The sequence below is a fragment of the Cherax quadricarinatus genome, chromosome 31 (assembly GCF_038502225.1).
Source record: "Cherax quadricarinatus isolate ZL_2023a chromosome 31, ASM3850222v1, whole genome shotgun sequence".
Classification (NCBI taxonomy): Eukaryota; Metazoa; Arthropoda; class Malacostraca; order Decapoda; family Parastacidae; genus Cherax; species Cherax quadricarinatus.
Window position 1 is genome coordinate 23,260,127 of NC_091322.1, and position 23,107 is coordinate 23,283,233.

The 23,107-nt window shown below is 38.3% G+C and overlaps 1 protein-coding gene across 3 annotated transcripts in view; it reads left to right on the forward strand.

The window, feature by feature from the left end:
* The window catches only part of LOC128697304 (glucose dehydrogenase [FAD, quinone]), a 65,891-nt gene that overhangs the window by 25,384 nt on the left and 17,400 nt on the right, over positions 1 to 23,107 (forward strand). For 2 of the 3 annotated variants that reach the window (XM_053788939.2, XM_053788947.2), the window contains 6 exons: positions 4,883 to 5,007; positions 6,039 to 6,095; positions 9,033 to 9,146; positions 13,433 to 13,592; positions 16,642 to 16,802; positions 22,210 to 22,387. In XM_053788939.2, the coding sequence (XP_053644914.2) occupies positions 4,883 to 5,007; positions 6,039 to 6,095; positions 9,033 to 9,146; positions 13,433 to 13,592; positions 16,642 to 16,802; positions 22,210 to 22,387 (795 nt within the window). Of the gene's footprint in view, positions 1 to 4,882; positions 5,008 to 6,038; positions 6,096 to 9,032; positions 9,147 to 13,432; positions 13,593 to 16,641; positions 16,803 to 22,209; positions 22,388 to 22,500; positions 22,752 to 23,107 lie in introns of those variants that run through there. The other variant, XM_053788954.2, reaches the window with a different exon arrangement.

Sequence of the window (23,107 nt, forward strand, 5' to 3'; positions counted from 1 at the left end):
AGTGACTTCATAATCTCGGTGACTTCCGAGGGCTCAGTTGGTGCAAGATAGAAGGAATTTGGGAAATTCCCATCTAAGTAGTCCCCGGCATGGGCATTAGTATGTGGGATTTTATTGGCGAGATTAGATCCTATAGTTGAGAAGAAATCATTTATCTTGTTAGCTGTGTCAGTGGGATGTAGTGGTATTTCATTAGGTTTAGTTAGGACAATATTCTTGGTTTTTTTTTTCAGTTTGTGGGTTCCTAGAATCTGAGAGAGTGTTTTCCAGGTCTTTTTTATATCTCCTCTAGTGTCTGTGAATCTACTGGAGTAGTATAGTTGTTTGGCTTTCTTTATTACTTTGGTGAGAACTGATGAATAGTGTTTAAGAATATCTTTGTGTATTAAGCCCTGTCTATATTGCTTTTCATATTGGTGTTTCTTGTCAATGGATTTCAGAATGGTGCTGGTTAGCCATGGGCAACCAAGCCGTTTGTTTGTGATCTGTTTTGTTTTTATAGGACAATGTTTGTTGTATAGTCTAAGTAATTTGTTAAGAAAAATGTCTGTCCAGTCATCAATACCATTGGCCTTGGAGAATTCTGTAGGCCAGTCAACAATCTCTAGGTCAGTTGTGAACTTCCTTATGGAGTCTAAATGAGACTTTGTTGTATTCAAGTGGTGGTTTATTAATGTTTGTCAGGAGGAAGGTAGGGTAGTGGTCTGTAGTGCTATCTGTGATTATCCCTGATTTAAGGGGGGCTAGTATATTGGTCCATATGTGGTCTATTATGGTTGCACTTGTCTCAGTGAGCCTGGTTGGTTTAGTTATTGTTGGTATGAGAAGTGTGTTGTTCATATTGTTGATGAAATCAGTTACAGGATGATCATCTAGTAAGCCAAGTTTGATGTTGAAGTCTCCAGCTAAGAGAAGGTGGTGCTTATTCATTTGTCTGTTTGTTATTAGTGACTTTAATTTCTCACTGAAATTTGGGATGTTTGTGTGAGGTATCCGGTAAATGGCACCGATTGTTATAGGTGTCTTAAGATTTTTTACAGTAAAATTAGCAAAAATGTATTCCCCATATTCATCACTAAAGCAAGTGGTGCTAATACAAGATAATTGGTTAGAGTAATAGATTGCAATACCACCCCCAACTTGGTTTGGTCTGCAGTTGTGAATTGCTGTGTATCCTGGTAGAGGGTAGATATCTATTGTGTCCTGCTTAAGCCAGGTCTCAGTAAGAATAATGCAGGAGAAGGGTGTCTTTAGTGATTCAAGGAGTGCCAGGAGGTCATCATAGTGTTTGCTTAAGGACCTGATGTTGTAGTTAAGTACTGAGAGGCTTTTAGCATTGTTTAGGATAGTGCTGGCTTGTGATGCTGTGTAATAAAGGCAGTTACTTTCCAATAGGTTTTGATTGGGTGTCAGATTATGGAGGTTTAGATCAGGGTCAACGTGATCAATCATCTTCTAGGTTTAAATTATGGTTATTTATATCCTGAGTTATGTGTTGAGTTCTAGTACTGATATCTGTAGTGGTGGGAAGCTTGGATAAGTATATAGCTAGAGTATTTTGGTCATATAGAGTATAGTCACTACTACACATAATGAAGTTGATGTTGTCTATGTGTTGTGCTGGAATGAACTAAAGTACAACTAGGTATAAACTAGTAATATAAAAATACAAATTTAAAATAGAACAAGACTCTCACTTGTAATTGCACTAAGGTCTAATATAATGACTTTTGTGGCGTCTATGTTTTGAGCTAGAATGAGCTATAGTCCAACTAGATTTAATCTTATAATATAAAAATACAAATTAAAAATAGCACCAGTCTCTCACTAGTAATTGCAATATGGTCTAATATAATGAATTTGGTATTGACTATAGTACAACTGAGTTTAATCTAATAATATAAAAAAGGCACAAGACTCTCAATTGTAATTGCACTAAGGTGTTATATAAGTTGTTTACAAGAATTAGAGTATAACTAGATTTAAATTGACAAGATAAAATATACAAGTTAAGGTAGCAAAAGAATAAAAAAAAAGTAGAAAAAAAAAAGATATATGAGGTAGTTGGTACTAGTTAGCAAAAGATTTAAGGGCCTTGTACAATAATATAATTGAAATATACACTAATTGCACACACAATATAGTCACTAAGATATGAAGACAATCTTAGAGTAGGACTTATAATATATACTTATAATATAAAAATACAAATTGAAATGGTACTTGCAATTGCACTAGAGTCTGGTATAGGTTGTTGACAAGATCAAGATTATAACTAGATTTAAATTGACAAAATAAAATTCACAATTAAAGTACCAAAAGAATAATAGTAAAAAATAACAATGGTAATGTCTTGGTTATAATATGATAGTAAGATGGTAGACAGGTACCCAGGTACACAGGTACACAGGTACAAAGGATAATATAAAGGTTGGGGTTGAATATACAAACTTGAAAATTTGGCAACAAAATGTTATGGGAAGTATAAAATAATGTTTAATGTACAAAAGTAAAATTGACTGGTAGTAAATATGGTGTTTAATAAAATTTTAGTAAGTAATAATGATTACAAAAAAAGTGAAAAAGTAATGTTTATTTCATTCAATATTGCACTGGTAGTTATACTTGAGGTTATATGGCAGTACAAGGTAATTAAGAGTACTCTAAGATAGTAAATGTGGTATTAAAACAGGTAAAGGTAATTAGACAAGTAATGGTTATTAAATGTCAAAAATGTTAAGAGTAAATTGAAATTATAGTAAAAATGATAATTATTAATTTTAGTAAGTAATATCAATTGATAGTATTTAAAAAATGAGGTAGTAATATGGACAGAGAAAGTATCAATTCAGCTAATGTTTAAGCAAACAATAGTAAATAAGAAAATTAGATAAGGTGACTTATGCTTACTAGTAAAATCACAAAATGAGGTAGTTGATTATTTAATTACTGAGAGGTTGTACAATGAAATTTGAACAATAATGGAGCAAAACATACACTACACTACGTAGGCTTTTAAGTTGGACATTGTTTAGTTATTCTCTGTAAGATTAGTATCCCTGAGAAATCGTGATAGATCATTCTCGTTCGTGATTGTGTACAGTTGACCTACATTTGTTTTCCTAACAAGAATTTTCCCATCCCGTGTGAAACATTGGTGTATTGTGTCATTATTCTCCCGCTTAAGTTTTCTGACTCTATACAGGAGGTTCTGACGTTTTTTGGTAAGACACTCGTTTATGTATACCTCTTTCTTTACTTTAATAGATGCAATAATTAAGTCTTTTTTCCTGTCATGTGAGTGGAATCTAAGCATAACACTTTTTCTACCATGGGATCCTAGTAACCTGGCTTCTTTTATTTCAGACTCTGGTACAATAACACTTGTTTGGTCCTTTATGATCTGCAGAGTAATTTCTTTACTGTTTGTTTGGTTCATATCACTGGGAAAAACCGACAAGTTGAAGAATGAGACACTTATGCAGCATATGAGAATCTTTATTCAGGAAACGTTTCGCCACACAGTGGCTTCATCAGTCCAATACAAAGAGGAAGGCGTAAGGAGAGGAGGAGTATGAGGTAATCAGTCCTTCAGCCTGGAGTCGATGTGTTCAGTCCATCAATCTTCCTCTTTGTATTGGACTGATGAAGCCACTGTGTGGCGAAACGTTTCCTGAATAAAGATTCCCATATGCTGCATAAGTGTCTCATTCTTCAGACCCCTTATATAGCTTCCTTGGATGCTTTACTTTCATAGTTCCTTGATAATGTGAGTAGTCACGAAAGCTCTTGGAATTTCTCTATTCTTCTCTATTTCTCTATTCTGAAATCACCTGTTTACTGTGATCTTATTGCATATATATATATATATATATATATATATATATATATATATATATATATATATATATATATATATATATATATATATATATATACATATATATATATGTATGTATATATATATATATATATATATATATATATATATATATATATATATATATATATATATATATATATATATATATATATATATATGTATATGAACATCAAAATGGTATAAAATACCGACAGGTTGGTAGGTAAGACACAGTAAGAGTTCAGTTCCATAGTCTATGGAACTGAACTCTCCAGGCTGAGGGACTGACAACCTCAAATTCTACGACTTCAAGGGTGATGGACTGATTACATCGTCTTCACATCTCTACTGTTCCTGCCTACTTTCTGTATTCGACTGAAGAAGCCTACTGTGTAGGCGAAACGTTTCGGAATAAAGTTGCCTAACTGTTGCCTTTGTGTCTTACCTACCATATATATATATATATATATATATATATATATATATATATATATATATATATATATATATATATATATATATATATATATATATATATATATATATATATATATATATATATATATATATATATATATATATATATATATATATATATATATATATATATATATATATACATACATACATACATACATACAAACAAACACGAAAGAAGAAGAAACGAAAGCTTCTCTTCTTTTTATATTTAGTAATTTATATAGGAGAAGGGGTTACTATCCCCTTGCACCTGGCATTTTAATCGCCTCTTACGTATGTATGTGTATACATTTCCATGGGGAGGATGCCTCTACCACTTTAAAACTAATTGTTTATATAGCTTCAGCTTTAGGCTTCACAGTAATGTATACTTGAGGCTTTTTAGTTACAGTATATATATACTCGTTCATGCTTGAGGCTTCGCGGTAATGCATGCTTAAAACTTCTTAGTAATGAATATACTTCTCTTTACTTAAAACTTCGCAATAATGCGTATCTGAGGCTTCACAGTAATATACAATATACTTGGGTATGCCTCAGGGTTTCCTACCCATGGTCTGTTTACCGTTCGTGATGGTGTGCGGAGCTCCACCTCTGAGGCCTACCTCAGGCCCGCCTCTTCCAGACCCAACCTCCACATCCTCCACAGTGCCACCGTTCTTCAGGTCAGTCTTTCAAACCATTAACTTCCTCCTCAGCCTCCAGGTCAGTATTTGTGGTCACTGACCTTCCTCAACCTCCAAGTTACTCTGAGGCCATTAACCTCTCTCAACCTCCAAGTCTATATTTTAAGGACACTGACTTCCATCCCTCAGGCTCCAGGTCAGCCGTAAGGCCTCTGATCTCCCTCAACCTCCAAGTCAATCCTAAGATAACTAGCTTTATCTCTCAACCTTCAGGTCAGTCCTAAAGTCGCTAACCTCCAACTGTTTTCCCTCAATCTACAGGCTTATCGTAAGTCCACCAACATCTTTCCTCAACCTCCAGGTCAGTCCCAAGGTCTCTGGCCTCCTCCCATAACTTCCGTGTGTGTCTGTGGTATACCTGTTGCTGCAATCGTAATCTTTTGCCAACTGTTCTAACTTGATTCACCATGTCTGATAGTTTAATATTTAAATCTAGAAATGGGCATGAAGAAAATAAAAAAATAGAATTGTATCTGGCATTTACAATGAAAATAAAGAGGTTAAAATACTCATCCTAAATTGCCTTTAAAAGGATAGACTACTTTTTTTGGCAAGCTGGGGTAAAAGGGTGGTAAGAAAACTAATAAAGAAATGGCCTCCATTTTTTGAAACGCCGTTATAGTTCACACCTTAGTCAACAGATCTAAGAACATTTGTCTTTTTAAATATTTTAGACATGTTGTTAGTCGGATTAAGCACTACTAGCTTCCAATTGCTTCTTTTTTTTATATATATAACTTTAATGTTACTTTTTTATGCAAGTTTTTCTCATTTTTTTTGTCAACTACCCAGGATGCTTAGTTTACTACAGCTTCAGCTTAATTTGTTAATGCTTTTATTATTGCACTTCCTTGAAAGGTGAAGGGCTCTTGATCCAAGAAATTAGAATTCTCCTTTTTCCACATATTAAGCCTGATTACCTACCATTCCCAAGATACTGCATAACCCCTACAGGTTTAGTGGTTCTTCATGAAAAATAATGCCAATTTAAATTACCTTATCATTAACAGGTGGTGTTTGATAACAACAAGAGAGCTGCTGGCGTCAAACTGGAATACAAAGGAAAGGTAAACTAACGTTATCTTTACTACAGGAATATAAATTACCATTAAAATTTCTAGATGGATCATTAATTAATTACTGTTAAGGCAAAACATAATAGGATAGTAAAACTACTACAAATATGGAGAAAAGAAATAAGGTAAGATCAGGTTCAGCGTTGTGTGGTACTTATCTGCTCGTGTAGTGTGACTGAAGTTCTGTACTGTAGACCAGCTTGGTAAGTACTCCCGAGATGATAAAACTACCTTAAGTCTGGGTTATTGTTGCAGAAACAGCGATTAAGGCACCCTCAAGAAAGTGACGCTTCCTCAGGTTAACCTACTTATCGACTAATTTGGCGTCTTTCCATCTCGTAAACTCCCTTGCGAATTCCTGTATATTATGCAAGCGTTATTTATATTGTCTCTATTGTATGCCTATTTGTGTTCACACAAGAGCGAAGAAACGCTGCAAGCTGCTGGTTCGCCAAGGTATTAATTCAAGCTCCTGACTGTCTCACCAACATATACCTTATCACTTCCCGTAGATGGCATAACTTGCGTTAGTTTCGACAGTCTTGCTTAGCTCACCCGACTTCCTAGCCCTGTGATTTTCTGTTCTCTGTAATAGATTGGGTGGAACGTCTCTTAGTTAAATATCCTGTGTTGAATTTGTCTATTCCTATATTTGACCATCTCTGACTTTGTTGATGCACAGGATAACCTCTTAGAAAGGCCAACGATATCACAGTTACTACATATCGCAACCAAATTTGATCAGGAAGTGACATCTGAGCTAAACTATAATTCATTCTCAAAATATTCCACAAACACCTTGTAATAAGCGTGTTTATGGATGCTAAAACCCACAATGAGAGCATGGTTATGTTGTCATGTGTGACCTAGAGTTTACCTGGAAAGAGTTCCGGGGATCAACGCCCCCGCGGCCCGGTCTGTGAGCAGGCCTCCTGGTGGATCAGAGCCTGATCAACCAGGCTGTTACTGCTGGCTGCACGCAATCCAACGTACGAGCCACAGCCCGGCTGGTCAGGTACCGACTTTAGGTGCTTGTCCAGTGCCTGCTTGAAGACAGCCAGGGGTCTATTGCTAATCCCCCTTATGTATGCTGGGAGGCAGTTGAACAGTCTCGGGTCCCTGACACTTATTGTATTGTCTCTTAACGTGCTAGTGACACCCCTGCTTTTCATAATATAGATTTTTGATAATATCAAATTTATACTTAAATTTGATAATTATACGATGAAGTAAACTGATGACTCAAACTATTGTTTCAGTTCCTAACTTCAGTTTGTCTGGAAGTCAATATAATTTCAATACGATGATTTGTGACCGGGTCAGTAATAGTCTTAGCAATGTCTCAGCAATCTCAGACAGGTTACTTAGGTTGCATCATATAACTTGATTATAAATACAATTATGATTAGATTATTACCTCTGAATTTCCTAGATCAGATAATGGGTCCGGGTCCAATGCTAATATGACCTGGAGACCTCCAAGTCAAGTATAGTACAGTAAAATTAAATTGTAGCGTAAATGGGAAAATCTAAGATGAGGTCATAATTATATAATTACTTGTGGACTTTATTGTTAATTACTTCTGAAATCTTGATTAAATTAAGGTTTTACGATAATTTAATAATCCATATATTTTTTTTAAAGCCCATATGATATAATTACCCAATGAACTTTTAACAAAGACCCATTGTGACAACTGGAATCCTTTCCGTATTCTTCAAAGGCTGTGGTGCGGGTGCACCTCATACTAGCTACTCTGGCAAAAAAAAAAAAAAAGAAAAAATGTAGCTTTGGACCCTGTGTCCAGTAGCAGGTGCCTCAGGCTCTTACCAGAACCTGTTTCACTTGTAAGTTGCAACTCGTGTATGCAATATTTATTTTTCCACGGATATCGATTATTGCATTATATTAGTGCAAGGTTAAATGTTAAATATTAAATAATATTAAATAATATCTTTCATCGGTTATATTATTATTATTATTATTATTATTATTATTATTATTATTATTATTATCATGAGAAAACGCTAAACCCGTAGGGATTATACAGCGCCTGAGGAGGGGGATGTAAGGCATTTAGGCTCAATTCAGGGAACTGGAGCACAGATCCAATTCCCTAGATCAAGAGCCCCTCACCAGCATCAAGGAACCTCCCTTGAGGGGTTCATCAGTTATAATGATGTTATTTTCCAAATCAAATATGCAACCATTATGAAGAATAAAAAGGCACAATACGGCTACTGGAACAATATACCTGGAGTCTACCTGGAGGATAGTCTGGGGATCAACGCCCCCCCCCCGCGCCCCGGTCCATAACCAGGCCTCTCAGTAGATCAGCGCTGATCAACCAGGCTGTTACTGCTAGTCGCACGTAGTCCAACATACGAACCACAATCCGGCTGATCCGGCACCGACAAATAACCAGCACACAGAAGAAACTTACGACGGCGTGTGGTGGTCCAGGTCGAACAGAAACGCCGTTGTAAGTTTCTTTCTCTTATGTGCAGGTTATTTTTATAATGCAGCCATTATATTGATAAGTATAAATGATTGTTAAAGCAAGAAAAGTGTGCATTACACTAAAATTATGCGACCAAGATAAGAGAGGCTGCATTTATAAAGAAGTCTTACGAGCACTGCAGAACACACGGGTAATTACGACACTTGACGTATTACTCCTCAACAGTCTCTAATATTCCTTAATCATGCGACTGCACATAGATACTTTCCACCATAGGTTGTTGACGTAACTGTCCTTCAGTTGGAGTGCCTTGAAGCTGGTGAAGGGCTCGTGAAGCAAGGAATTTGAACTACCTTCCTTTTTCTTGGATCAGATCTGATTACTATACATTCCCAGGTGTTGTATGATTCTTACGTGTTTAGCAGTTCTCTATGAATATAAAAACAATAAGAATGTGTTGTGACAGGTGATGACAATTGGAGCCCGGAAGGAGGTAGTGTTGTCTGCCGGAGCAATACGGTCGCCCCATCTGCTGTTGGTGTCAGGGGTCGGACCACAAGACCATCTGCAGCACCACAAGGTAAGGAATAACAACACCTGAGGTGCTACACGGTAAGGAACCACAATTCAAATTCAAATTCAAATTCAAAGTTTATTCTCTATAAGGATTACAATGTTGAGTTTACAGAAATTTGGTTATTGTGTGGTTTACATGTAGTAAAATTGTGATTACAGAGTGTACCACTAGAACGCTTAGCATGGCTAGGCATTTCGGGCAGACTTAGTTTTATTCTAGCAGAGATAACCCCAGGAGGCAGCTCAGATGAAAATTCACACACATATGAGCTATTAAATCTCGGCAACAAATTCACCTTAAGCCTTATACATATATATGGTTATAACTATAACCATAATTTTTAAGGGGGTGGACCGGTAAGACAGCGTTATGTCCACAAGGTACAGTACTTGCTCTCATCCTGTTCCTTATCCTCATATCTGACACAGACAGAGATGTAAACTACAGCTAGCGTGGCCGTGATGAACTCTAGCTCAAGTCCTCTCAAAGCCGTCAACATGACGGCTTTGAGGGGACTTGAGCCTTTACGGATGACACCCGAATCTGCGTGATAGTGTCATCCGTCGAAGACACTGCAAGTCTCCAAGTGGACATCAACCAACTCTTTAAATGGGCCGCAGAAAAAAATATGTAGTTCAATGAAGACAAATTTCAACTACTCCACTATGGAAAACTCGAGGAAATCAAAACTGTATTGGAGTATAAAACAAATTCCAACCATGCAATAGAGCAAACAACCAATGTGAAAGACCTGGGAGTGATAATGTCAGAGGATCTCACTTTCAAAGATCACAACAATGTATCTACCACATCTGCTAGGAAAATGATACCTGGACCTGGAGTTTACCTGGAGAGAGTTCCGGGGGTCAACGCCCCCGCGGCCCGGTCTGTGACCAGGCCTCCTGGTGGATCAGAGCCTGATCAACCAGGCTGTTACTGCTGGCTGCACGCAATCCAACGTACGAGCCACAGCTCGGGGGGTTGATAGGATGGATAATCAGAACCTTCAAAACCAGGGATGCCAAGCCCATGATAACTCTCTTCAAATCGCTTGTTCTCTCTAGGCTGGAATATTGCTGTACTCTAACGGCGCCTTTTAAGGCAGGCGAAATCGCAGACCTGGAGAATATAACTTTCACGGCACTTATAAGTACAATGAATCACCTTTTAACTTCCTCAGTGCTACAAGGTAAGGAACCACAGCACCACCTGTGGTGCAACAAGGAACCACAACACCACCTGTGGTGCAACAAGGAACCACAACACCTGTGGTGCAACAAGGAACCACAACACCACTTGTGGTGCTTCAAGGTAAGGAACCACAACACCACCTGTGGTGCAACAAGGAAACAAGGAACCACAACACCACTTGTGGTGCTTCAAGGTAAGGAACCACAACACCACCTGTGGTGCAACAAGGAACCACAACACCACTTGTGGTGCTTCAAGGTAAGGAACCACAACACCACCTGTGGTGCAACAAGGATCCACAACACCTGTGGTGCAACAAGGAGCCACAACACCACTTGTGGTGCTTCAAGGTAAGGAACCACATCACCACCTGTGGTGCAACAAGGAACCACAACAACACTTGTGGTGCTTCAAGGTAAGGAACCACAACACCACTTGTGGTGCTTCAAGGTAAGGAACCACAACACCACCTGTGGTGCAACAAGGAACCACAACACCACTTGTGGTGCTTCAAGGTAAGGAACCACATCACCACCTGTGGTGCAACAAGGAACCACAACACCACTTGTGGTGCTTCAAGGTAAGGAACCACATCACCACCTGTGGTGCAACAAGGAACCACAACACCACCTGTGGTGCAACAAGGAACCACAACACCACTTGTGGTGCTTCAAGGTAAGGAACCACAACACCACCTGTGGTGCAACAAGGAACCACAACACCACTTGTGGTGCTTCAAGGTAAGGAACCACAACACCACCTGTGGTGCAACAAGGAACCACATCACCACCTGTGGTGCAACAAGGAACCACAACACCACTTGTGGTGCTTCAAGGTAAGGAACCACAACACCACCTGTGGTGCAACAAGGAACCACAACACCACTTGTGGTGCTTCAAGGTAAGGAACCACAACACCACCTGTGGTGCAACAAGGAACCACAACACCACCTGTGGTGCAACAAGGAACCACAACACCACCTGTGGTGCAACAAGGAACCACAACACCTGTGGTGCAACAAGGAACCACAACACCACTTGTGGTGCTTCAAGGTAAGGAACCACAACACCACCTGTGGTGCAACAAGGAACCACAACACCACCTGTGGTGCAACAAGGAACCACAACACCACCTGTGGTGCAACAAGGAAGGAACCACAACATCACTTGTGGTGCTTCACTTGTGGTGCTTCAAGGTAAGGAACCACAACACCACCTGTGGTGCAACAAGGAAACACAACACAACACTTGTGGTGCTTCAAGGTAAGGAACCACAACACCACCTGTGGTGCAACAAGGAACCACAACACCACTTGTGGTGCTTCAAGGTAAGGAACCACATCACCACCTGTGGTGCAACAAGTGTGGTGCAACAAGGAACCACAACACCACTTGTGGTGCTTCAAGGTAAGGAACCACAACACCACCTGTGGTGCAACAAGGAACCACAACACCACCTGTGGTGCAACAAGGAACCACAACACCACTTGTGGTGCTTCAAGGTAAGGAACCACAACACCACCTGTGGTGCAACAAGGAACCACAACACCACTTGTGGTGCTTCAAGGTAAGGAACCACAACACCACCTGTGGTGCAACAAGGAACCACAACACCACTTGTGGTGCTTCAAGGTAAGGAACCACAACACCACCTGTGGTGCAACAAGGAACCACAACACCACTTGTGGTGCTTCAAGGTAAGGAACCACAACACCACCTGTGGTGCAACAAGGAACCACATCACCACCTGTGGTGCAACAAGGAACCACAACACCACTTGTGGTGCTTCAAGGTAAGGAACCACAACACCACCTGTGGTGCAACAAGGAACCACATCACCACCTGTGGTGCAACAAGGAACCACAACACCACTTGTGGTGCTTCAAGGTAAGGAACCACAACACCACTTGTGGTGCTTCAAGGTAAGGAACCACAACACCACTTGTGGTGCTTCAAGGTAAGGAACCACAACACCACCTGTGGTGCAACAAGGAACCACAACATCACTTGTGGTGCTTCAAGGTAAGGAACCACAACACCACCTGTGGTGCTTCAAGGTAAGGAACCACAACACCACTTGTGGTGCTTCAAGGTAAGGAACCACAACACCACTTGTGGTGCTTCAAGGTAAGGAACCACAACACCACTTGTGGTGCAACAAGGAACCACATCACCACCTGTGGTGCAACAAGGAACCACAACACCACTTGTGGTGCTTCAAGGTAAGGAACCACAACACCACTTGTGGTGCTTCAAGGTAAGGAACCACAACACCACTTGTGGTGCTTCAAGGTAAGGAACCACAACACCACTTGTGGTGCTTCAAGGTAAGGAACCACAACACCACTTGTGGTGCTTCAAGGTAAGGAACCACAACACCACTTGTGGTGCTTCAAGGTAAGGAACCACAACACCACCTGTTACTGCTAAAGACACGCGAATGCACTTGATTGATTACTATATTAGTATTGTTAATAAAGTTTCTTGTGTGTGTGTGTGTGTGTGTGTGTGTGTGTGTGTGTGTGTGTGTGTGTGTGTGTGTGTGTGTGTGTGTGTGTGTTTGTGTGTGTGTGTAAATGATTCAGTGTAAAATATCTATGTAAATCATTGTTACTCAAATCGTAATAATCAGCCTGTTATTTATAAATATGGCGTTTCTTACAAAGTTGCTTGTTTGGGGTCCCTTATTATTGTCAGTTGGTTGTTGGAATTTTTACTTCCTCTTTCGATAAAGGCAAAGAACTTGGGAATATATACATAATTAAAGTGCCTGAGTGGTGAGTATGCATGAATGAAGGGGATATAAATCGTGTTAAAAATGTTTGAACTAAGACAGAACTTGCAGGAATGGATTAAGTGTGTGATCAATTTAGATTCTGAAAGCACAGTTTAAAAAGAAGTTCGAGATGCACTAAACTTAAGTTAGACAAGTACGCGAATAGGAATGACCGAGTTTCAATAGGATTTGCCTAACTGACGTCAGTAGGCTGACTGCAAAGCTCGTGAAATATGATCAGGAAAGTATGCATTGCATATTAATTAATACGTTCTGAACGCATAACCAAATGGCACATTATACTGTAGTTGTGTTACATATAGGTGACGATGGTGGCAGATGTACCGGGGGTGGGCCAGAACCTGCATGATCATGTATCAGTGAATGGCCTCAGCTGGACCACCAGGAAGGGCCTTTCCAGCTCCACCATCATACGTTCTGCCAGTCCCTCCTCTCTCAAACAGTACATAGCCAACAGGTCAGGTAGGTGCTTACGTCAAACATTTAAATTTGATTTTTTATTCTCAATTTATTGTAGAATAGGTTAATCTTATTCATATATTAACAACAATTACTTGTCAGAAGTAAAACATTTTTTTTTCAGAATTTACACTGAGAACGTACTTAAAGCATTAAATGAAACAAAGAGAGCAGTTGGCCTTAGAAAACTCAAACCTTTAAGGATCAGAGAAATGAATGCTCACTCCGTATTAATCTAGAATGTTGCATGTTAATCTGGAATGTTGCAAAAATAAAGGGGTGACAATTCAAATATTTACAATGATCAAACTGCATGAACATATTAAGAAAAGTGTTTAAATATTTTCCAATAAAACATAACATGATGAGTAAGACATGCATTACTGGGAATCTTTATTGATATAACGTTTCACCTGCGCTGCAAGCTTCATCGATCGAATATAGCGACGAGTTAACTTCTGGATACATCAGTCTTGGTGGAGAGGTAGCTTAATGTAATCAGTTCATCAACCTTGGTGCAAAATAACATGACTCCTAGCCTAAAGTAGAAGCATGTGTCCAGACGCTTTTATACTGGAAAGTGAGGTACATGTAGAAAACACTGAGGAAACATAGGTTCTACTTACATTCCAAGTGGTTTAATGAGCTCCAGGGTCCTCACTCGGCGTCTCCTCCGAAATTGTCACTCTGGAAGAATATTCACCACATTTAGGACTTTTATTTTTAATGATAATCATTTTAATAAGTGTAAGATTGAATTAATGAGAAATTTAAAGTGGACTGTGTAAAGACTGAAGCAGACCGTTCAGAGTAGCTGTCATTACAAAAACAATTAATACATGACAGTATGTTACAACTGGAAAAGTATTTTATCATGAAAATCATAACCATAAATATTACATTACGTGACATACACTGTCACACGTTTGTAGATGAATGGTTCAGAGAACCGACATGTTGATAAATTAGTCACATGTGCAACTCTTGGGTATCTTTATTGAGGAAACGTTTCGCCACACAGTGGCTTCATCAGTCCATACAAAGGAGAATATTGAAGAACAGGAGGAGAATGAGGTAATCAGTCCCTCAACCTTGAGTCGATGTGGTCAGTCCATCAATCTTGAATAGAATACGGCATACGTGCGGAGAAGGAGCTTATAAACCGTAGGCAGGAGAGGTGCAGCAGTCATAGGTGGTGTCACATTTGTTCAATGTGGAAGTAGGTCTTGCCTAATTCTTGGGCACGACCTACTTCCACATTGAACAAATGTGACACCACCTATGACTGCTGCACCTCTCCTGCCTACGGTTTATAAGCTCCTTCTCCGCACGTATGCCGTATTCTATTCAAGATTGATGGACTGACCACATCGACTCAAGGTTGAGGGACTGATTACCTCATTCTCCTCCTGTTCTTCAATATTCTCCTTTGTATGGACTGATGAAGCCACTGTGTGGCGAAACGTTTCCTCAATAAAGATACCCAAGAGTTGCACATGTGTCTAATTTATCAACTGTCACGCGTAAATAAGTATTAATCTAATCAAACTATTTGATTGTCAGAAAAATACTGTGCCTTGTGACAGTACCGCTTAAGCATAACCTCAGGCCACTACCTCGATGGTTCTTTTCTCACAGTAAGTAAATTCATTTAGGTACAGGTACACATTAGTACAATTGTCATACATAGTGTAAATTACCTAGGATAACCCCCCCCCCAAAAAAAAAAAAGTCAAAGTGACTTATTTCCACTGGGGTCCTGGAGTTTACCTGGAGAGAGTTCCGGGGGTCAACGCCCCCGCGGACTGGTCTGTGACCAGGCCTCATGGTGGATCAGAGCCTGATCAACCAGGCTGTTACTGCTGGCTGCACACAATCCAACGTACGAGCCACAGCCCGGCTGGTCAGGTACCGACTTTAGGTTCTTGTCCAGTGCCAGCTTGAAGACTGCCAGGGGTCTATTGGTAATCCCCCTTATGTATGCTGGGAGGCAGTTGAACAGTCTTGGGCCCCTGACACTTATTGCATTGTCTCTTAACGTGCTAGTGACACCCCTGCTTTTCATTGGGGTGATGTTGCATCGTCTGCCGAGTCTTTTGCTTTCGTTGTGAGTGATTTTCGTGTGCAAGTTCGATACTAGTCCCTTTAGGATTTTCCAGGTGTATATATTCATGTATCTCTCCCGCCTGCGTTCCAGGGAGTACAGGTTCAGGAACTTCAAGCGCTCCCAGTAATTGAGGTGTTTTATCTCCATTATGCGCGCCGTGAAGGTTCTCTGTACATTTTCTAGGTCAGCAATTTCACCTGCCTTGAAAGGTGCTGTTAGTGTGCAGCAATATTCCAGCCTAGATAGAACAAGTGACCTGAAGAGTGTCATCATGGGCTTGGCATCCCTAGTTTTGAAGGTTCTCATTATCCATCCTGTCATTTTTCTAGCAGATGTGATTGATACAATGTTATGTTATGGTTAATTTTTCACAGTAATACATGGTACTGCTTTTTGGCCAATAACATGAAAAGAATAATTTTAAAACAAAGATTTCATTAAAATGCATTAAGCATCGAAAACGGAATATCATATAATATATAAATATACCTATTATTAATCTAGGAATCCTTAAAATTCCTCATTATGAACAGGCTAACTAAATTTTTGACTCCCGAAATCCTAATAAGACAACTGTAAACAATCACAGAAGTGGTGGGACTCGCCTGCCTTGGGTTCGAGTCCTACCCGTTCTGTGATTTAACTGAATTTATTATTATTCTATTCATGGGCAGCGCTACACCTGCAGGGATCATACAGCACTTAGGCAACACGAGATAGACAGGTTTGATCCAAGGAAAGGTACGACAGATCCAATTCCTTGGATCAGAAGCCTTTCACCATCACCAGGCATCCCCTTGAATGGAAATTAACTGAAATATATATTTCAAGGGATAGGACTCCTTTCATTCACAGTCAAACTTTTAAATTAACCAGCAGCATATCGCCCGTCCAAACACACAAAAATACGAAACTAGACTTACAGGTTGTACTTTTCTTGTGCAGGGCCAATGGCAGCGCCTTCTGAAAACATGCACAATGCCTGGGTGAAGGTGAGGCCAGACGGAGACCCCCTCTGGCCAGACACACAAATAATCATAACACCTATTTCATTAGCCTATGACAACGGCTTCGTCTCTCCAGCTGTTTTCGGTCTTGATGATCAGGTAAGGGTACTTTTATTTATTTATTTATTTATTTATTTATTTATTTATTAACAATTTGAGCATACATACAGAGGTACAAAAAAATAATGATAAGAGCAGCATGCCAAAGCCACTTATACTATGCATAGCATTACGGGCTGGCTTAAAATTAACTAAGCAATGATGAAATCAGTGATAATACATTATTGTAAACAGATAACTATAAAGCACAAATGAGTATTACAAAGACAGGTCATATGGTTGCTTGCATTGTTGTACATTCAGTCGTATGGAGTATTCTGTTAGGTAGTGTGTTTAAAAAATAATAAAGTTAGATTGGGTTTTAGGTTTAACATTTATGTGATATAATTGTGAGAAACATTTAAGATATACAATTTATAAGGTTCAGTTATTCAGTATTTATTTGGTTTTGGGTGAGTAAGTGATCTTTGAAAAGAGACTTGAATTTATAAACAGGTAGTGTTTCTTTTATATTTACAGGTAATGAATTCCAGATTTTAGGGCCTTTTATGTGCATTGAGTTTTTGCATAGTGTGAGATGGACACGAGGAACATCAAAGAGTGATCTGTGCCTTGTGTTATGGTCATGTGTTCTGTTGAGGTTGGCAAGGAGATGTTTGAGGGGAGGGTTAATATCAGAGTTGAGTGTTCTATGTATGTAATAGGTGCAGTAATAAGTATGGATGTTTTGTATGGTGAGTAGGTTTAGTGTATTGAATATTGGTGGAGTGTGCTGCCTGTAGTGAGAATTTGTTATCATTCTAACTGCAGCCTTTTGTTGGGTAATTAGTGGTCTGAGATGGTTAATTGTTGTTGAGCCCCATGCACAAATTCCATAGGTGAGATAGGGGTAAATAAGAGAGTGATATAGGGCCAGGAGGGCTGACTGTGGAACATAGTACCGTATCTTCGATAGTATGCCTACAGTCTTGGAAATTTTCTTAGAAATTTGTTGTATATGTGTATGAAATTTGAGTCTATTATCAAGGTGGATTCCTAAGAATTTTCCCTCTGTTAGCTTTGTGATAGGTGATCCGTTTATCATTATGTTAAGAGGGACATCTGTAGCTCTGTTACCAAACTGAATGAAGTAGGTTTTGTCAATGTTTAGTGTAAGTTTGTTAGTCCTCATCCAGGTAGATATTTTCTGTAATTCGGTATTTACAGTATTGGCTAGCGTGACTGGGCTCGGGTGAGAGAAGACGTATGTAGTGTCATCTGCAAATAGTGTGGGTTTGAGTAATTGCGAAGCATTTGGAAGGTCATTTATGTACAGGAGAAAGAGAAGAGGGCCAAGGACACTTCCCTGTGGGACACCAACTGTAATTGGTTGCGCAGAAGAGTTTGCCCCATTTGCGTACACATATTGGCTTCTGTTGCTGAGGTATGACTTGAGGTAGTTGAGGGAGTGCCCTCTTATACCATAGTGTGACAATTTTACGTGGAGCAAGTCATGGTCAACTGTATCAAAAGCTTTACGTAAGTCAATGAAGATCCCCAGTGGGACTTCTTTTTTCTCTATTGCAGTGTATATATGTTCTAGCATGTGTATAATAGCATCATTAGTATTTTTATTAGGCCTGAATCCAAATTGGCAGGGGTTGAGTATGTTTTGGGAGATAAGGTAGGAGTAGATTCGTTTATGAATTAATTTTTCGAAGATTTTTGAGAGAGGGTGTAAGTTGGATATTGGCCTATAGTTATTCAACTCTGTTTGGTCTCCTCCTTTGTGGATCGGGGTGACCCTTGCTATTTTGAGTACTGTAGGGAAGGTGGAGGATTCAATGGATTTGTTAAAGAGTGTTGCAATGATTGGTGATAGCACTTGTGACACTTTTTTGTGTATAAAGGGTGGTAAGGTATTTAAATCTCCTGCCTTGTTTTTTAGTGCGTTGATAATAAGGGAGACTTCGTATGGGATAGCCGGAGCTAGGAACAGTGTGTTCGGGTAGTTGCCGGTGAGGTAGTCATTTGGTGGGGTATCTGAGCTTGGGATTTTATTGGCAAGGTTTTGTCCTATAGTGGAGAAGAAATCATTGAGTCTGTTTGCTGTTTCTGTTGGTGGGAGTTGGGGTTCATCTAATTTTGCTAATTTTATTTCGCTATTTCGTGATATCTTTTTTGTTCCCAGAATTTCTGATAGGGTTTTCCAGGTCTTTTTTATATCACCTCGTAAGTTGGATAATCTGTTCTCATAATACAATTTTTTTGCCCTTCTTATCAGGCTGGTTAGGACTGACGAGTAACGTTTTGTTTGGTCTCTGGTTATGTGACCCATTCTGTACTGTTTTTCATATTGGTGTTTTGTATTTATGGATTTGAGAATGCTGGGTGTTAGCCAGGGACTGTTCAGTCTCTTAGCTGTCATCTGTTTAGTTTTTTTAGGGCAGTGCTTGTTATAGAGGTATTGGTCTTTTTTAGAAAATTATTAATACATTCGTCAATATCTGTATAGATTTCTAGCTCAGTGTGCCAATCAATGTTTGCTACTGCTGTTGTGAAGTCATTAATGGCTGCCTCATTGTGAAGTCTGAAGGTGACTTTAATAGTGTCTTGGGGTAGTTTACCAAGAGTTGTTATGAGGAAAGTAGGGTAGTAGTCTGTGGTATTATCTGTAATTATGCCTGATTTTAAAGGGGATATGGTGTTGGTCCAGATGTGGTCAAGTAGGGAAACACTAGTCTCTGTAACTCTTGTAGGTTTTGTTACTGTTGGTAGTAACATACAGTTACTCATTGTGTTTGTGAATTCAGTAACGTGTGGGTCCTGGTCTTGCAGGAGATTTATATTGAAGTCACCTGAGAGTAGTAAGTGATCTTTGTTCATGCGTGCATCAGTCATCATACTTCCGAGGTTTTGACTAAATTGGCTAATGTTTGACTGTGGAACTCTGTAGATGTTTATCAATGCGAGAGGTTTTTGTAGGTATTTGGATTTGAATTTAGCTATTATATATTCCCCATGTTCATCCCTTGTGCAAGTATTAGTGATACATTCTAGTTGGTCTGAGTAGTATATGGCTGTGCCACCCCCTTGTTGGTCTGGCCTACAGTTGTGTATGGCTGTGTAACCAGGAATGGCATAGACATCTGTACTATCAGGCTTTAGCCAGGTTTCAGTTAGTGTAGTGATGGACATATTGGCATGTAAGGAATTTAGTAATGCTATGAGGTCATCGTAATGCTTGCTTAAAGATCTGATATTGTAGTTAAAGATAGTTATGTTGTTGTTGGCACTGAGAAGTGCCTTTGTTCTGCAGTGTAGTAATTACAGTAACTGTTTGATTCATTTAAGTCATTAAATAAGAGGTTGGTATCAGGATCAATGCTTGTAATCATAAGATTTGTAGTGAATCTATAGTTAGAATTAAGTATAAAACAAAGTAAATAGTCTTAAGCTAAAAAATAGCACCTGAATTATTTAACAAATGTAAAATAAATAAATGGTGGCCTGGTGGTTAACGCTCTCGCTTCACACGGTGAGGGCCTGGGTTCGATTCCCAGCCAGAGTAGAAACATTGGACGTGTTTCTTTCCACCTGTTGTCTATGTTCCCCATCAGTAAAATGGGTACCTGGGTGTTAGTCGACTGGTGTGGGTCGCATCCTGGGACACTGTCCTAAGGAGGCCTGGTCACAGACCGGGCCGCGGGGGCGTTGACCCCCGGAACTCTCTCCAGATAATGAGCTAAGGTAGTTTTTTTTTTTTAAGCTAAAATAAAGGAGACAATATAAAAGGGACTAATACAAATAAAGTGATGATCAAATAATGGAGCTTGGGAATATGATAGTAGGTAGTACTATAAAGGTAATTTTTTAAAGTTAGAATTATAGTATAAAATTATAATATAAAAGGGATTAATATAGGTTGTGGTGAACAATAAAGTGGTAATCAAATAAATGAGCTTTGGAATATAATGGCAAAATTGTGAACTTATTCTACTTTAGCACCTGAGAATAGCACCTTGATTATTTTAACAATTGTGAATATATAAACTAGGGTAGTTATATAAAGCTAAGATAAAGGAGAAAATATATAAGGGACTAAAATTAAGTAATGGTAAACAAAGTTAAATGGACAGATGGTAGGAATTATAATATAAACTTATAATATAAAAATACAATTTGAAATGGTACTTGCAATTGCACTAGAGTCTGGTATAGGTTGTTGACAAGATCAAGATTATAACTAGATTTAAATTGACAAAATAAAATTCACAATTAAAGTACCAAAAGAATAATAGTAAAAAAATAACAATGGTAATGTCTTGGTTATAATATGATAGTAAGATGGTAGACAGGTACCCAGGTACACAGGTACACAGGTACACAGGTACAAAGGATAATATAAAGGTTGGGGTTGAATATACAAACTTGAAAATTTGGCAACAAAATGTTATGGGAAGTATAAAATAATGTTTAATGTACAAAAGTAAAATTGACTGGTAGTAAATATGGTGTTTAATAAAATTTTAGTAAGTAATAATGATTACAAAAAAAGTGAAAAAGTAATGTTTATTTCATTCAATATTGCACTGGTAGTTATACTTGAGGTTATATGGCAGTACAAGGTAATTAAGAGTAATCTAAGATAGTAAATGTGGTATTAAAACAGGTAAAGGTAATTAGACAAGTAATGGTTATTAAATGTCAAAAATGTTAAGAGTAAATTGAAATTTTAGTAAAAATGATAATTATTAATTTTAGTAAGTAATATCAATTGATAGTATTTAAAAAAATATGAGGTAGTAATATGGACAGAGAAAGTATCAATTCAGCTAATGTTTAAGCGAACAATAGTAAATAACAAAATCACATAAGGTGACTTATGCTTACTAGTAAAATCACAAAATGAGGTAGTTGATTATTTAATTACTAAGAGATTGCACAATGAAATTTGAACAATAATGGAGCAAAACATACACTACACTACGTAGGCTTTTAAGTTGGACATTGTTTAGTTATTCTCTGTAAGATTAGTATCCCTGAGAAATCGTGATAGATCATTCTCGTTCGTGATTGTGTACAGTTGACCTACATTTGTTTTCCTAACAAGAATTTTCCCATCCCGTGTGAAGCATTGGTGTATTGTGCCGTTATTCTCCCGCTTAAGTTTTCTGACTCTATACAGGAGGTTCTGACGTTTTTTGGTAAGACACTCGTTTATGTATACCTCTTTCTTTACTTTAATAGATGCAATAATTAAGTCTCGGTGTTATTCTGTCATTAATTGATACAGTAACAATATTTGAAACATATATAAGAGTTCATTCATAACACCATTATTATTACGGATATAAAACTAACTTCTTAATATTATTATTCTTGACATAAGGTTACACTCATGTCAATAATACTTACAAGCACCACCCATTATAATCTTATTCTGCCTTTTTTTTTAATATTTTAGAAATTCAGAAATTACCTACATGAGATTTACGGCAGAGATGGGTTCAGCATGACGCCAATTCTCGTTCACCCCAAGAGCAGAGGCTCCATCACCCTCAAGTCCAGTGATCCCACCTACCTACCCATTATTAACCCAAATTATTTGAGCCATCCTGATGACATCAACACCCTCGTAAATGGTGAGCACTAACCTCAAATGTTAGTAATATCTTTATTTACTAAAAGTACGTTGTATACAGTCCTAGCTGACATCAATGACATACTACTATATAGAAAGACCCTTCTTTTGCAGAGCATTTCGGGCAAATTAGATCAGTTTTTGTCCCATGATGCGACCCACATTAGTCAACTAACTACCAGGTACCAATTTTACTGATGGGTGAACATGGACCCCAGGTGTCTTATGGAAACACGTCCTTATTAATGTTTTCCAGCCGTACCGGAGGAGATTTGAACTCCGGACCTCAGTGTGTGAGCTGAGTGCGCTAGTGATCCAGCTACGGGACACCTTATTGTAATTGTTTATTGGGCTGAAATTTTAATAACTTGATTAGAATTTTTTTTTTGCAGATTATATGATTTAAATATAGGCATTTAGACAAATGTTTATACCCAAATTTTGATATTTCTGTTAGGAAATGGTGATATATATATATGTATATATATATATATATATATATATATATATATATATATATATATATATATATATATATATATATATATATATATATATATATATATATATATATATATATATATGCAAAACAACCACTGTGAAAGAATAGAGAAATTCCAAGTGCTTTCGTGACTACACACATTATCAAGGAACAATCTCTATTCTTTCACAGTGGTTGTTTTGCATATTCTGAAATCACCTGTTTACTGTGATCTTATTG